Source organism: Mauremys mutica, chromosome 6 (assembly GCF_020497125.1).
Source record: "Mauremys mutica isolate MM-2020 ecotype Southern chromosome 6, ASM2049712v1, whole genome shotgun sequence".
In the NCBI taxonomy this organism is placed as follows: Eukaryota; Metazoa; Chordata; order Testudines; family Geoemydidae; genus Mauremys; species Mauremys mutica.
In genome coordinates, this window is record NC_059077.1 from 115853000 (window position 1) to 115870215 (window position 17216).

Consider the following 17216-nt stretch of genomic DNA (forward strand, 5'->3'; position numbering starts at 1 on the left):
GACTTGGTTCTGCAAATACTTGTGTATGAAGGGTTCAGTTCAATTCAGTGGGACGATTTGTGTATGTTTGCAGGATTGGGGCCTTAATCCAGTTTACCCATTTAACTCAAGAAATGATGCAAAATTAAAAGAAAATGAGCTGCAGACTATTAAACAGAAACTTTGTCTTCAATAGGTGGTGCTTTTGACCGTGTGTGTGTGTGTGTGTGTGTGTGCGCGTGTGTGTGTGTGCGCAAAACTGTGGGCCCAGATTCTGAGTTTTATTTAACAAGCTGTTTGATGTTCAGCTGCCTTAAACACTACAAAGTAGGGAGACAGTCTTCTTCCTTTTTGGTTTTAACCAGATTTTTTTTACTATAAACAATTGAAGGTCATTCAAGAAGGGAAATAACTCTTTTTTTTGTAGGAGAAAAATTACTAGTATTTGCCAAATACATTTCTGATGATGTGAAACTGGGCACCTCCAGAATATTTTGGTCTTTTGGGGATATATGAAGGTTTAAATAAATATTGATATTTTAAATGTATTTTTGTCTTTTTTTTTTTTTTTTAAGGAATGATAGACCACATAAATACCTGCAGGACACTATAGTTTTGGCAGGAGGTATTTGTTATATAGAAATATTCACAATTAACAGTATTAGTTTGGGGTTAAGGCAGACAGTGCTTATCAAAATTACAGCTTTTTGAATAACTCCTTCTTGCTTAAACTAGAACACCAAAAAATATAAAAATCAAGGGTGCTTGCGTCGTCCTGGACCTGGATCGCTGAAGCCCTAAACATACACTCAGTGGTACAGTGAGACACTTAGGTCAATAGTTGTCATGGGGACACGGTTCTACCTACACAGATTGCAGGATCTGAGCCAGTCACCCACACGGCATACGACTCGGTGATGCTGGTTTTGTTATGCAACCATGAACGAGCTACAGTATTTCATCTCTTTTGTGGGTGGAGATAGGACAATATTGTCCTTTCATTCTACTTCCTATGTGCCTGCACTCATGGCTCCCTTTTAACATTCAGGGAAGTTTATGCCATGAGGCAAGTCGATGTTGCCATGACATTTAACTTCTGCCAGCATATTTTTAGGAATTCATCCCTTTTGTCGCTCCGCACATGACACCCTGAATGGAAATGTTGCTGCCTAGGTGCCCAACCAGTGTACTGTATTTTTGACTTTTGTAAAATCAGTTTCTAGAAACTTGTTTGTTTTTTTTCATACTTTGGTCACCCTCACATCACCTCCCATACCATGATAAACCAAAATGAAAGCTGTGAAGATTTGTCGTTGTGTATGAATTAGCTAGTGGATGATGTACAGATTGGAGTGGTTTTTGTTTCCTACACTCCCACCAAATTTAATTTTTTTTGCTTTTCTCGTTAAGCTCACAGGATATAAAATGTCTTTGATTTCAGGTGCTGGCATGTTTCTGTTCCTTTTCATTTAGCTCTGTATAAACATACTCTGTGCATTGTTACTATGGAACTAGTATTGATAAAAACTCTTTGAGGTAAACTCTTTGTAATGCTTGATAATTATTAGTGTGTACATTTTTTTTTTTAAAGACACTGTTTCTTTACCTCAATTAATTTAAAGGAATGGACCAATAAATGTATTAAAGGGTGATTTCTTTACCTAATAGTTTCATTTTGTGTAGTCTTTACCACATCTACAGTATGATGCATGCACTTGTACTTATTTTGCTCAAATGATTACTGACCCCTTCCCCCCTCCCACACACGACTGCATGGCTATGTTGGTTTGGTGGGCCTGGTGTTTGGCAGAGGATTTCTGAATCCTGTTATCTATGTCCTCCAGATGCTCTCTCCAACAGCACTGTGTCAAAGCATTTAGCACATACAGCTGTTCAGTAATTCTTTATTGATGCATTGATTTACAACTTTTTATACATGGGGGAAGTCAGTTTAATTGCTTAATTCTACATATTGGGATTTCTGGGTCCTCATGCCTTTCAGAAATAGTTTAACACTGCTAATAGTCAGTGGCTGCTGATGAAGTAACAGCTTCAATTTTGCATCTACAGTAGGCTCTAAAAGAGTGTCCTGCATGAGGTCTGCTCTCACTTCCTTGCAGGTGCAGAACCTGTGCCTGTACTGGTCTTGTACAACAGTCCCTGATGGTCTGACTACGATCCAGCTTATAAAAAGTGGTGTTGTGGTTTCTCAAGATGATCAATAGGTTTACAGTGGGGGGAGGGGGGGAGGAGAGAGAAGGGGTAGGCTGTTCTACAAACACAGAATAAGCCAGTTCAGGCCCCGAAGGGCTTGCAATCATCTCTAGAGTGACAAAACAAAGGATGGAGCTCTGTATCTTCCCTTCAGGTCGCATCACTCTGAAAAGGGGCTTCCTTCTATAAAGGCATTTGCCCCTTTTTATATCCCTCTTCTCTTTCTGTGCCCCTTGCAGATGAAATTGGAGGGTGGGGAAGGGAAATGTTTAGGCTTATGTAAACTACCTATTCTGACAAACCTAATCCTCCCTTCCAGGACTGACTTGGCAGCAATTCTCCTTCCGTCTTGCCTGTCCATAAATTCCTCCAGGCAGTGCTGCTGAATGGAGGTGGTTATTTCTATGGCCTGGCAGAGCTCTGGCTCCAAATGTTGTTACCACGCTAAAGTTTTTGGGACTGGCAGCCAAGATGGTGTCATCCCCTCCACTGGCATAAATTTGAAATCAAGTGCTGCTGGACTAAGTCCAGCAAAGATTGTCTACCACTTCTGTACTGCAGATGCAGCAATACAAGCTCCTCTTCCCTCGGGTGAGGGAGATGGTACGCTTATTGGCCTCAGCCTATGGGCTACCCGGGAGAGCAGTCTGTGGCACGGCTACCTGTCTGCTGTCGCCTAAGCTAACGTGTTTAATTTCAGCCTAAATCCATAGTGACTAAAACTAGTGTGGCGGGCCTGAAGAGCTGTCTTCCATCAGCTGTCCTCTTGAGCTGCCTAGTACAGTAAGGTGCTCTAGCCGAACGCCCAGAGCTAAAACTTGCCATGGCAGGCCATCATTCTGCTAGGATTTCAAGGGAGCCTGACGTCGAGCGTTGCTTGTAGGCCACAATGCTGCAGAAAATAAAATGTGGATGAGAATGTGAACAGCTGCTCAAAAGCCAGAAGCTTTGATGGGTTCTGGTATCACTATTCTAGTAGGAATTTGGCATAACAGGGGAAGTTGGTTTCAAAGTGCTAACCAGTCTGCCTGGTTTCTCACAAGTATTTGTACAGTCACTTTTATGCGTGCTAGCCATGTACTAGGTCACAGTAAGCTAACTGCCACAGGGAGGAGCCATATGTGGTTCTGTATGTGTAATCGCCTTGAACAGCTTTAAGCAGGGGTGCTTGCTTAAACTAGTTGGTAACTGGTAATTGTGCACTGACCTTGTAGAAAGGATGGTAAAAGTCCCAGCTCAGTAACTAGCACATACAGGAGAATGGATGAAGGTTGCCTCTCCTGCTAAAGACCCAGTACTCACAGGTGGTGGTAGTAGCAGCAGCCACCAGCTAAGCCCATAGGATTCAATGAGCCATGACAGTTATAGGAGCATTCTTTCCTAAGGATTCTCACTAGGGGCCAGAACTGCAGTTTCCACTTTATTGCCGTTAATTAACTCATGGGCGTTTAGTTGTAGAGATGCCACTATTTGACACAATGCCCCAGGAGTTGCATGCTAGGGGGGTGGCCTGGGAAGTGACCTCACCTGAGACCAGACCGCTAGGTACCGTGAAAGATGTAGATGAGTAAAGCCAGGACTTTGTCTGCGAGCGGCCTTGTGTTGAGTTCTAACACCCTATTCCAGTTATGGAACTGCATGCAGTGCTGCTGGGGTGTTAAATACATTGTAACTTCTTGCATGTTGTAACTACACTACAACCTGTACCATAGGGTTGCTGGGCTGATTGAGAAGGCACAGAATGATTAGGTGGCTGTTCCTGTCTCCCTCTTCCCCCTCGCAGTCAGCACAAAGGGCGGGTAGCCAGAGGAAATGTCACATGTTTTGCCCTTACAAACATGTTTAAATTGACTTCCATTTAAGAAGCATTTATTTGGTCATTTCTTTTTCTAAATGCCTCTGCCATTAGCACGGTGTAATGACAAATTGGGGGGGGGGGGGAAGTCTCAGCATGGTCTTCTCAAAGGTAAAAATAGCTTTAAGTTGCTCATTGAGATGTGACTCAGCTCTGTCCTTCCAGAGGAAAAAAAAATCCAGAGGTGGGTACTGTACCTGGCTGTGGAAAAAACAATGATTTCCTCTTTGAGCCTATGTATTGCTGTTGCATGTCATGCAGCTTGGAAAGGAATGGCAGGGTCCTGTTTCCTCTGCTAGATCTGTTGATGTCTAGGCTATGGCTACACTAGAGAGCTTACTGCTGAACTCTGTAAGCTCTGTAACGTAGCTGCTCTAAGGCTACGTCTTCACTACCCGCCGTATCGGTGGGTAGCAATCGATTTCTCGGGGATTGATATATCGTGTCTCATCTAGACGCGATATATCGATTCCCCGAATGAGCTCCTGTCGACTCCGGAACTCCACCAACCCGAACGGCGGTAGCGGAGTCAACATGGGGAGCTGTGGACATCGATCCCGCACTGTGAGGACGGTAGGTAATTCGATCTAAGATACTTAGACTTCAGCTACGTTGCGTATCTTAGATCGATTTCCCCCCGTAGTGTAGACCAGCCCTTATCCGATCAGGGAGAGCTCTCCTGTCGGCTTAATTACTCCAGCCCCTGTGACCAGGAGTAGAAGCTCTCCTGCTGACATAGTGCTGTCAACTTATGCCATCTTAAGCACAGTGTGATGTCACTCAGGGACATGGCTAATTCACACTCCTGAGCGTCATAGCTTATGTCGACTTATGCTGTAATGTGGCCCTAGTCTTCCCTGTGGTGTGTAGGACTAAGGACCTGTATTTCTTTTAACTGCTTTTTGCTGCTTTGATATGTAAAGAAGGCCAGAATGCTTTTTCTTTCTGTCCACCGGTTATCTTTTGTAATATCAAATCTGCTCTTGCTGGGACTTGCAGGGGATATCAGCATATATTAACACTCGCACTCCTTCAGGTAAAGATATCATTTCTCCACCAGGTGAGTTACAGGTATTGTGTGTTAAAGTATAAAACTGGCTGACTAGAAATCCTTCCTCTCTCTGTTTTCATTCTGTTGCACATGATGCTAGTTTAAACTCTATCCAAGAATGCGCCAATGCCTTTTTTTTAAAGGAACAAGTCGGCTCAGGGTGCCTTTGTTTTTAGATATGTAATCTGATTTTTTCCCCTTCCCTCCTTTTGCAAGTCACTTAAAGGGGAAAAAAATCCCTTAACCAAGATCCTTCCCCCTCCTTACCTGATGGGGATGATACTTAAGCAGCCAGCAACACAAGACAAAATGAAACAGAACCCGCTGAACCAGTCCAGTATGTTTTGATAGATCTTGTTGTAGGCTGTGGATGTAGCTACCCCTGTGATCACTAAAGACAGCTGCAGCAAGACAAACACCTTACCTGTAACCAAGCAGATAAATAGTTACTCTTAGCCAGAGCCTCAAAGAAAAGGAAAACCACTCTAGGTGGAGTTAACATGGACAGAAAGCCACATCTGTGCCTAGAGCTGGGCCCTTTGACACATAATAAATGTCATTTTGGATAACATGAAACCTGTAGACAAGACCACCCTTGTGCCAGAACTTCTAGTCTGAAGAAGGTGCCTCAGTTCCTCCCCTGTAGTTGTGGACCACCTCTGCTAAGGAATCAACAAAAACTCATTTCTTAAGTAGTTGCCATTTGTGTGGGTGTTGGAGCTTTCTTCTTTACTAATGCCCCTGTCATCCGTTCTCATGAAAAGCAAATTCATCTTTATAACTGGAGACAGGCCCTGAAGCAAAACCTCAGCACCACATGCTCTTGGAACAGTTTCATTTTGGTTGAATTTAGCTGCTAGGACTTTGCTTAATCCCATAGCTGCCTACGTCTATGGCCATTAGGATAAGATCTGAATGTAATGGATTTGGATCTCTCTAACTACCACAACCTTTCTGTAGGATCAAACAGGAGAAGAAAATGTTGTGCGGGGGGGAAAACAGGTAACTGGTTAAAGCAGGGGTTCTCAAATGGGGTCAGGACCCCTCAGGGGTCACAAGATTATTACATGGGGGGGTCACGAGCTGTCAGCCTCTACCCCAAACCCTGCTTTGCCTCCAACATTTATAATGGTGGTGTGGTGTACATTAAAAACCCTTTTTTATATATTTAAGGGGGGTTGCACTCAGAGGCTTGGTATGGGAAAGGGGCCACCACTACAAAAGTCAGAGGCCCCTTGGATTAAAGCATTATTATGCAGGTCAAACTTCTGGAACATGCTGCCACGGTGCCAAAAGGTGACACTTCCCTAGGAAAGGATTACGGTGATTATGAGCAGAAGGCTGCTTGGGGGCTGGGGAAGAAGTGGCAATGTGCTATTAAAACTCATCCCAGCTGCCTCTTTCTGCAGTGTCAGTTAAGTGGTGGTATTTGAAAGCCTCCTCACTAGGTTTCCGAGGCAATAGCGTATTCTGACGAATAGGTACAAGTTATATTTGCCTTAGAGCTACGGTTTCATTGTGGCTTGGCTGTGGATTCTGTAAGCGAACATTTCACTATTTCACATGCAGAAGCTTTTATCTTGAGGACTGTGAGGGTGAGAAATGTAACTATTTTAAAGGGAAAGCTTAAATTCTGCAATGGCTAACAGGGTCCCAGCCATGATGCACTATTAGATGCCATTGTTCTAGCTTGTGCTTCTGCTGACTGTGATGGAGCACAAAGACTGATAACTCTAATCTCCATCCTTCAGAGAGCAAAGAAGAATTGTAGCTGGCCACAGTTTAAGGATCCATTTACAAATGGTTTATTAAAACATTAAGCATTTATAAATGGTGAATGGTTAGCATCTAACATCTGCTTATAACTGGTTTCATCACTGTACTGCCCCTACTATCCATGTCTAGAATATCCCAATCCTAGCTATTAATTAGCCCTTTGTAAATGGAACCTGACCCTAGCATGACCACTTAGACTCGTCCAGGGCTGTGATTCAGGCCTGGTCTACCCAGCTCCAATTTCAGCTGTTGGTTGCCAGCCACTGGTGTGCTGATGTAGCTACGCCCTTCTAGTGTAGACAGGCAAAACTTCCAAAAGGAGAAGCAACCCCGTTGTTGCAAACTACAGTCTACCCTTGCGGCTCTGTGTACGTGGGCAAAAAACGTGAGTTAGCTAGAGTGGAACCCCCCTTTAGCCGTGTTTGGGCACAGTTCTGCACCTTTAAGATCTCACAATGCAACCAGCTCAAAGGTGTTCAATTGTTTCTACACAGCTGGGGGGAGGTTTGATTAAAGTATCTGTTCAAAAAGCCTCTTCTCCCCCCCCCCCCCTTTTGCCAATGGAGACGGTCTAGGTATTTGCACTACCCCAGCTATACGCGTGGCTTGTCGCCAATGCCTGAGACAGCGGGCCTAGGGATGAGGGCCAACGTATCTAAACATCCCTGTGCTAAGTCGCTCTGATAACTCTGGAATCATCAGTGTTTGAAGGGGAAGGCAGGGCAGGGAGAGCGGTATTGGTGGTTTGCTCCAACCTTGCTTCCCTTCTGTTCAGCCGGTAGGGGCGTGAAGCTGAGCTGTGGCATAACTGCCTGCAATAATTCCTTCTCCTACGGCAATTGGACCACCGCGTAAGCTCCCACAACGTGCTGAAAGAGCTGGGGTTGGGACAACGACTGGATAAACTGAGGGGGAACAGGGACCAGCTCGTCCCAACACTCCAAATGGTTTCCCCCAGTTCTAATTGTTATGGTTTTATTAAGCAGATGGCAGCACTTGATACTTAACCTGTTCTTCCACCCGACAGTGAATGAGAGCAATAGCCATAATTGGGTTTCTGTCCCATTTCCTGAACCCCCTCGGCCCCCCCCCCACACACACCAGCACACCCACAAATCTTGTTACTCACCATAGGATGATCCTTGTACGTGTTTGGATAACAGAGATCTGATGGTTGGTAAGGGGATGACAGCAAACAGCATTATGGCCCGAGCTGTAACACACATAAATGGGTAGCGTTCATCATTTCCTGTTGTCAAAACGGCAGCCTACTGCCCCTTATGGCGAGACCATAAATTGCAGATCAGGATGATGGGAGAGAGCTCTGCCATTGGCATAAAAACGACACCTCTATGAGCAACAAGCTATGTCAGCAGGAGAAGCTCTCCTGCCAAAATAGCGCTGTGCACGTGAATGCTTATGTCACTCGGGGGGGGGGGAGGGGTGTGTGGATTAGTCACACCCCCGAGCAACATCCATTTTGCCGGCATAGGCTGTAGTGTAGACAGGGTCTGTCTTTCTTAAAGTTCAGGATTTTGGGTACGTAATGCTAATCTTTTAAACTGCTACACTAGCTCTAGTTGACAATTACGCTTCCCACCAACCATAGCTGCCCCTTATTGTTAAACAACAACAAAACTTTGTCCAATCAGTTCAAGGCCCTAGGGTGCCTCTATTTCATCTTTGCCAAGGTAACCAAAACTTTCTTCCTTCTCATCCACAGGCCTTTCCTCACAAGGAGCAATATTACCCATAGTTAGGACACTAAGTTGTTTGACCAGTATTAATAGCTGAAAAGGTTTTTTTTCTCCTATGCAAAGCTGCCTTTCAGCAGTTTAGATCTGGGATATGATCTAGTGAAAAATTATCAGCACTAACTAGTCTTTAAAACAAATGATTTTATAAAAAAAATCCCCGATAGGTAGAACACCCAAATCCCTCCTTGAAGCCAACATGCGACATGAAATTTAACACTGTTAATCCAGCAAAGATGGGGAAAAGATAGGGCTGTGCCAACACCTCAGAGCTAAGGGCCCACACATTTAGGTAAAATTCAGGGCTGATGAGAATTTTGCACCTTAGCCTCAAAGTGGCTGCTGAGGTAGCAGGCCCCTTGCTGCCATCTCAGGAGGAGCAGAGTGGGGAGTCACGGGTCTGCTCTTGATAGCCTTTCTGCTGCCCCCCCCCCCCCCACCACCACCACCACCACCACCACCCAGGGAAAGTAGGGACAACCCTGTAATGAGATAGCAAAGACGAGGTATGCGTGAGGGAGGCCACAGAAGGAGGAAATTGCTTCTTACACTGTCACCTTGTTGACCTTTTAATCTTTAAACCCTGATGTAATAGGAGAATTCTGTGTGGGTGAATAATTTACTGGGGCTAGAAGAGCCTCTTTGGAAAGTCTCTCTCTCCCACAGTGTTTCCTGCTCTGAGGTTTTCATTGAAGTGACCAGCAAAGAGCCTTACGCTACTGCTGAAGCATGTCACTTAAGCATCTCCCTTCTCTCAGCCTGCCTGCCACCTCGGGTACATGGGGATCAGTAATTCTCACTGGCAGTGGCTGTGACCAATCAGGTCACAGTTCGACTCACCCACGTAGAAGAGGAATGTCTGTCGCACAAAGGCCATGATGAGAATGCCGACGCTGAAGGACAGTATCCCAATGATGATCATAGTTGTGTCCCTTAAATACTTGGAGAACACAAAGACCCCCAGGAAACTGGTAATAAAGATCATGTAGCCAGCAGCATTGCCATAGCCAATCTCCACGGGGCCCCAGCTCAAAGGTTTCTTCAGCAAAAACAGCGGGAGCACATCCATCGCTCCCACAACGGCTAGGTCATACAAGACAGCCCCGACGAAGAGCATTGCAATGATGAGCTTTGATGGTGCCAGGGGGCCGCGCCCCTCATCCTCACAGGAGCCTGAACTCCCTGCAGTTCTTTCATCCTCCGCTAGCTGGCTGTCAGGTTGATCTCTGTCCTTGAGTCTGCTGTGAGTTGTGGAAGCTGGGCAGGTGCCTTCAGGCATAGGGACTTTCAGAACGAAGAAGCTGTAGAGGAAGCAGAAGGCATAGCAGCCGATGCTGCAGGCCACTAGCACGGTTCCCTGTCGATAACTTATGTGGGAATGGACGAAGATGTGCCCAGACACTATGCTTCCCAAAAAGCCCGCCATCCCATAGGTCAGCTCAATAACAATCAGCCGCAGAGACCTCCTGCGTTCAGCGGAGCTCAGAGACCCCAGAGCCATGACGCCAGCCCAGTAGGTGGTGAAGCCTCCCGTCAGACCATTTAAGGCCGCAGCTCCGTACATCACCTCAATAGGCCACTCCAGCAGGATTAAGAGGAGCAAGAGGGACCTGGAGACCAGATAGCCGAGGAGAGGTAAGCAAATGGTGATCTTCCTGTTCTTCTTGTCGCCGAGCTTTGCCAGGCCATAGGCCGTCAACAAGGGGCTGAGGCCCAGGACCAAGTTGTAGATGATGTAGAAGTCAGAGACAGCTTTCTGCTGCCGATCCTCAAGCAAGTGCGCCGGGGCGGTTGAGTTGGTCTGGTTGTAGTAGTTCTTCACCACGAGCAGCAGACCTGTGTCGTAAAAGGAGCTGGCTACCTGGGCGCCGGCCACCACGGGCTCAATCCAGGTCCTCGCCGCCATCCCTCCAACCATGATGGCTGCTGCCGAACCTTTCCTTAGGGCTGCTGGCAAGGAGGTGGGTGGGGAGGGAAGAGGGGCAGGGAGCTGTGCTGGAGACAGCAGGTCCAGAAGTTCTGGTCTTAAAACCGAAAGTCGCTAACGTCTGCAAATTAGCACAGACACAGAGTTGTGTGAGAGCAACGCTGGCTGCACCTCCCCTCCAGCCACACGCAGCCCCGTGCAGCAGATGACTCCGCTCTCAATCCTGCCTGTGCCCAGGAAGCTTTGGTGTGCCTGGAGCACACCCTCCACTCTCTCTTCCTGGTGTGCATTCAAAAAGGTCACATGGCCCCGCCTTGGGGAATTTCCGTCTCACATGAGGAAGTGACTGTCCCCTGGTTGTGGCTTAGGTTTCACCACCCCTGAGCTGAAGCGTGCAAAGGGAATCACAGCAAAGCAGTAGCGCTGTCTAGCTGTGGGGGTGGTGGAGAGGGCTGAGGCCATGGGACAGTAGCCCTCCCCCGCCCCCACACTCTATGTTGCCCCCTTCGCGCACCCCCTGTTTGCTGCTGGTGGCTTTTGAACCGGTTTACCCTGCTCCGCCCCCCGACCCCCCCCCCTAAAAAAACCAAAACAAAAACCCAACAACCAAAAAAAACCCCCTTTTCAACAATTTGACCAGCAAATTGAGGCAGGAAATTCAAACAAAAACGAAGCTGTTGCACTGACCTGTCTCCACAGCCACTCCTGTGTGCATTCGGCTTCACTGTGCTTCTCAAATGTGGACACTCCTGCTGGGAAAGCCGAGTCTAGCAATAACCCCCTTCCCACACTAGCTGAGTAACCAGTGAGATGAGGAGTTAGTAGCTGTGGTGAGTAACAGGACACATACTGGAAAATGTGTGGCAACATCACCACCACCACCCGCATTCTCCTGGGTGCTGAGACACCGGGAGCTGCAAGGCAACTGGAAAAGGGAGGCTGACTCGCAGGCTACGTTCTGTGACAAAGCTGTGCTTTCGCAACCCGTCTCCCAAAGCAGCCTCTTTCCATCAAATCACCCCACCACGAGGGCTACACGCCAGCCTCGCTCCATTCCTGCTGCTGGGAAAAAATACTGATTCCTTCTCCATGTCCCACCCCCTCTTTTCTTTGCCCTGAGGCATCGGGTCCTGCCTAGGGCTCCCCTGCCTCGTCGCTGGGCTGGTGGGACGGCAGGTGCGGCCGAGCAGTTGTACGCAGGGAGCGTTTTGGCCCCGCTGCTATCGGCCCCATGGGAGCACTGTGCTCATTGATCCAGGGAGCAGGGGAAGGGCCCATATTCTGCATACACTGCAGCATTCCCCAAGAGAGGGCGCTCTTTTCCTCTTCCTCATCATCAGCAAGATTTGTCTGGCCAAGCAGGGCTCTGAAGGGTTGATGTAGGGACATGGAAAGCGACTTCGAGGCGCCTCCAGTGCTGCATCAGCTCTGGAAGCAGAACTGAGAGGCAGCGTGTTGGTAGGAGCCCTCGGAGTACATGCGAGACTCTGACGTCACTGCCTTAGCCAGAGCTGCCTGGTGCCTAGCTCCCAGGGTGACAGTGCGCTAGAAATACCCAGGATTGAACCCCTGGAAGAAAGTAGCTAATGTTTGGTATCCAGCCATCTGCAACACAGTGGAGCTACCGAGGCCCTAACGTTTTTAATGATGGGACTGGCTAAGCTCAACAGCCATGGCTGAGCACCCCACCAATATCGGGGTGGGGGGAGGAAACAGGGAGGGACAGAAGGAGAAATAAAATCTGTGCCTAACCCTAGGGGAGGGGAATTAGACAGTGGGGGGGGGGGGTATTTTATACAGTTTCGTTCAATAAATTAACCCCTTGGGGGATTTTTTTTAGTTGCATCCTTCTACAGACATTTAAATCCAATGCAAAAGAGCAGCAAAATACCAGGGACTGATTGGCCAGTGATTGCACTATTTGTCTCATTGCACTAAGGCTGCTGGGAGGGGAGGGGTGTTTGCTTTGTGTAAACCAGGATCTCTCCTCTCCCCCATTGCTAGGATTTCCAGTGTCTGAGAAATAAAAGTAGGTGAAATACACCCAGAAATGGCTGCAAGGACAGGCCCAGGGGCACCACTATCCCCAGGTGTGATCAGGTGTGAGAGCAACCTTTAAGTAGCAGTAGGAAGGTCAGCAAAGGCAGAAAACTTGGTTAGCATGGCCTGTGCCCTGCAGATCTTGCGCCGGGGCTTTGCTATGAACTGCAGCTATCCCCAAATCATGCTGATGCAGGGACAGACGCCGATCTCTAAACTTCAGTAGTGTTACTTGAGATCATGGGCAGCGCGTGACCCACTGGCTGGGGGTGGGGGGCTAGCTCCCAGCCCTGCCCCCCCCAACTGCAGCCACCAGCCCCTGCCCCAGGCTCGTGCCCCCAGCCCAGAGCGCCAGGAGGGGCCACCGCACTGGGGAGCTGCGGAGAGAGCCTGGGGGCAGAGCATGGGCATGGCCACACCTGGCTGTTTGGGGAGGCACAGCCTCCCCCTGCCTTTGATACCCGCCGCCCATGCTTGAGCTGCAGACCGGTGTTATGTAACACTTCCCCGTTGGGACCCAAACCTTTCTACCAGGCTGCGCTATCGTGTCTGAGTATAGCCATATAGCTACACGACATGCATGAGACATCAAACTGCATCAGCGACCTCCCTCAGCCAAATCACCTTGAGGCCAACGAAGCGGGGCTCTCGCAGGCCACGGCGCTTAGGAAGGAAGGAAGTGAGTCACCCAGCTGACGACTCAGCAACTGAAACCGGCCCTCTCCCCTGAGCACCTCTGAGCACACCTGGAACAGTCTGGCCTCTCATTTCGGCAGGTCTGAAACTATTTAGGCCAAGTCAACACCTTAAACTCCACCCAGAAACTAATCCAAAATCAGGCCAAGGAGATGTGGTGTAACATGCTGTCCGGGTGAAGAACTGGTTACTGTAGCAAAGCAACAAGAAAACATTCTATGGGGCCTAAACCCTCAGTTTTCACTAAGGCAAGACTGCCACTGACTCCGATAGTTCAGACACCCCCTTACATGACTATCCAGAGGTGAAAGTAAGCCGGCACGGTCTGGTACGGCGAACCGGCGAGAGCCAGTACACAGCTGACTGTACTGGCAGGGGACAGCTTCCCCAGTCCTGAGCAAAGGGGGGGCTTGACCAGAAGGGGCGGGGCCTCTGGCAGAAGGGGTGGGCCTTTAAATCCCCAGGCCCTTTAAATTGCCACCAGAGCCCCAGGGTAGCAGCAGCGGCCGGGAACCCCAGGACTCCGGTGGCAATTTAAAGGGCCTGGGGATTTAAAGGCCCCACCCCTTCTGCCAGAGGCTCCGCCCCTTCTGGTCAAGTCCCCCCCTTGCTCAGGACCCCGGCCCTGCATACCAGTAAGTCCCTTAAGTTACTTTCACCCCTGTGACTATCCCATTGACTTTAATGGAAGCAGCATGTCTGTCTCCCTAGACTTGAGCACTCAGCCTGTAGGGCACCACAGGCGGAGGAGGAACTGAGATGGGTTTGGATACCTACTAGGCGTGAGTGCGTTGATCCTGCAATGGAAAGTTATTCATGCCTCGTTAGCATTTGTAACAAGCTCTATGGGTTTGGGTCCCTGTGATGCAGAAGCGGCACTAGTATTCTTGTAACACTGACCGACAGGGGTGGCTCCAGGCCCCAGCACGCCAAGCGCGTGCTTGGGGCGGCATGCTGCGGGGGGCGCTCTGCTGGTCACGGGGAGGGCAGCAGGCGGCTCCGGTGGACCTCCCGCAGGCGTGCCGAGGGTCCGCTGGTCCCGCGGCTTCGGTGGAGCATCCGCAGGCACTCCTGCAGGAGGTCCACTGGAGCCGCGGGACCGGCGACCGGCAGAGCGCCCCCCGCGGCATGCCGCCGTGCTTGGGGCGGCAAAATTGCTAGAGCCGTCCCTGCTGACCGATCCCGGTCGTCATTGGGCAGGATCAAACCTGGGACCTCGGGAACCAAGTGCATGAGCCTCCACTGCAGGAGCAAAAAGCCACATGGCTGCTGATAGACGGTATTGACTTGTCAAACATTCCCGGTGAGGAGAGTGGACAAGTAGAGCCAGAGATAGCGTAACTAATGGTTGTTTTACTTCCCTTTCCAAACCACAGACTGGCTGAACAGCAGAAGCAAGTATCTCCTGGTTTTTCTCTCCTGCCGCCCTTTATTTATTTTTCAGTCCAGAGTTCTGTGCTGAGCCAGCAAACTCCTTAGGTTGCACTCAGTTGTAGGCAGCTCTCCCTAGTGGAAAAATCAGAACACTGCAACCTCCAAATTATTTGGAGGATTTTCTGCAGGATTTGGTTCTTCCTTGGGGAACTGGAAGTATATAGGCGACTAACACCTCGTATGGTTAATGGGACTTCCCCACATTAATTCCCTACCTGTAGAGAGGAAAATATCCCTTTATCGTGTTGACTATAAGCTAGTCTTAATTGAGGACTAAATCTCATCACAATTCCTAAATAATCCCCAAATATTCCTCACTTTACGTATTGCTCTGTGCATCACCTGACTTTCATGGAACTTTTCTCACTAATTGAAACTTTTTGGGAAGGGGGAGGATTTAGGCATGGAAAAGAGATGAGACACACCTCTATGTCCATGCAGTGGCACACAAGAGGAATGTGATGACTAAAACAACAGCATTAGGTTAAAAAATTCCAGGGCCGATAAAGCAAAAGTGGCAGCTGTGGCAAGCTTACAGCCATGACACAGTTCATAGTAAAAGAACAAAAAGGATCATTGTTGACTCTAAAGCTGTTGAAGCCTAATTTTAAAAAAGTAATTCAGAGACAATGCTTCTTATATACCCTGTGTCTGTATTTTATTTCAGAAAGCTCTATAAACATGTGTGGTAAAGAACAAACAAGCTAAGAAGACAGGCCCTGCTTTGAAGAGCCTACGGAGTTAAGAGATAGGAAGACGACTGGAGAAAAGACACCAGAGAGGGGGAAGGGTTATGATAATAAGATCATGTGAGTTTCTCTGGTTAGGAGGAGACATCTTTTAATGGTCTTGTGTGTTTGTTTCAGGGGAAGATGCGGCTGATTAGGTTTCATGGAGAAAATTTGTCTTTAGCTAGGACCGGGGTGGTGAGAGTGGAAACACGTCAGGCAGGAAGTGGGTTCCAGCCATAAGTGGCCGCACAGAAGAAGGTAATGAGGCTAGAGTGGGAAAGCAAAGTGAGTTTTTAAGGTTGGGCGGGTGAAATAAGAGAGCTGGAGCAAAAAGGGGCTGTGGGAGGGAGGCTCAGGACCGTGACACCGATACGAAAGGCCGGGGCAAAGGACTTGAAGAGGACGATCTGGACCTGGGCAATGCAGATGATTTTTGTGGGTGCTTTGTGGATGGACGGGAGAAGGTGAGATGGAGACATGAGGAAGTGGTGATAGTTGAGGCAAGAGACGATTAGGAGCCGGACGCGTGTTTGAGCAATGGGAATGGAAATGAACGAACGAGTTCTAAAGATGCCGCAGAAGAAAACCTGGCAACAGGAACAATACAGGAGGAGAGGATTCCAGACTAATAGAGTTTATGAGGGAGGATGGTGAAGTTGGCAATGGTGAAGAAAAGGGATTATGATAGGAGAGTCCAAGAGCAAAAATGAAGAGTCTGTTTGTTTTTTCACTGTGCTCTGTTTGAGTTGGTGGTGTGATATCCAGGAAGAGATGCTGGGAAGGCAGCTGGAGAATGCAAGATTGCCTGGAGCGGGAGGGAAGTAGCTCTGTGAGTCCAAGGTATAGAGGGAGTATTGGTAACTGTAACCAGATGAGGTTGCCTGGGGGAAAGTGTGTATAGGAAAAAGAAGAGGGACCTGAGCTAAGAACAGTCACTGAGGAACTCCGTGAGGGAGCAGAATGGGGATGGCAAGAGAACCAGGAATATCTATAACTGTGACCTATGATACCTAGGGCTGAAGTTACTCTCCTTAATGACAAAAGCCCCAGGAGACACCCCACCCCTGAAAATCCATCACACAGTAAATTAGCAGAGACATTTCACTTTACCACAACACAGTAAGGGCTAACTCTGGCTTTATAAGCCCCAATCTTCCTCGGCTGGCAAAAGGCACAGGGCTAGAGTCACCACCAGTACTGGGCACGTAAACTGCAACAATTTCTAATGCCGAGACCAGCAAGAGCCTCTAACATCACTTGTTTCTCATGTGCCTGGGTATTATGCTGTACTAGAGCCTGAAACAAAAAAAACGGAAGGAACACGACACTTGTTTTTAGTCATGGAGCTGTTTAAGTTTGCCAGGCTCCTCTCTGCTTCATGTCAAGTCAAACAAGTGCGCTTCAGTTGTAAAATTATCTACAGATTCCACGCTAATACTACACCGCTGGTGATGTTTACAAGTTTAATTGATCCTTTTTTCCATTCAGCAGCTCTTCTCACTAGGGTGTGTTTGCTTAACACCCAGAACGCAAAAACTAAGCTTTTCTGGTATAAAGAAAGCCAGCTGCCCAGAGCCTGTCCAATGCCCTGCTTGTTTGTCATGAAAGCTATGGGCTTCCACTCGGTCCACCCGAGTGGCAAATGTAACAACGGCAAATGTGTTATCACCATGTCAAAGGGATCACAGAGCATTAGGCTGAGCACATGCTCCTCTCCATCAAGAGCTCCTGCTCCTCAATGTGAGCCCTCATGATTATG

The 17216-nt window shown here is 48.3% G+C and overlaps 1 protein-coding gene across 2 annotated transcripts; it reads right to left on the minus strand.

Moving 5' to 3' along the window:
- Positions 1 to 1876: 1876 nt before the first annotated feature.
- On the minus strand, positions 1877 to 11402 carry SLC46A2 (solute carrier family 46 member 2). Of its 2 annotated transcripts, XM_045021544.1 has the most exons (5): positions 11244 to 11402; positions 9470 to 10677; positions 8005 to 8088; positions 5367 to 5523; positions 1877 to 3085 (listed from the first exon to the last, which is right to left on the minus strand). In XM_045021544.1, the coding sequence occupies exons 2-5, from the start codon at positions 10545 to 10547 to the stop codon at positions 3028 to 3030; spliced, it is 1377 nt and encodes a 458-aa protein (XP_044877479.1). In that variant the 5' UTR covers positions 10548 to 10677; positions 11244 to 11402; the 3' UTR covers positions 1877 to 3027. The 2 variants fall into 2 exon arrangements, with proteins under 2 accessions (XP_044877479.1, XP_044877478.1); XM_045021543.1 differs by lacking the exon at positions 11244 to 11402 and having other exon boundaries at positions 9470 to 10923.
- Between the last annotated feature and the right edge of the window lie 5814 nt (positions 11403 to 17216).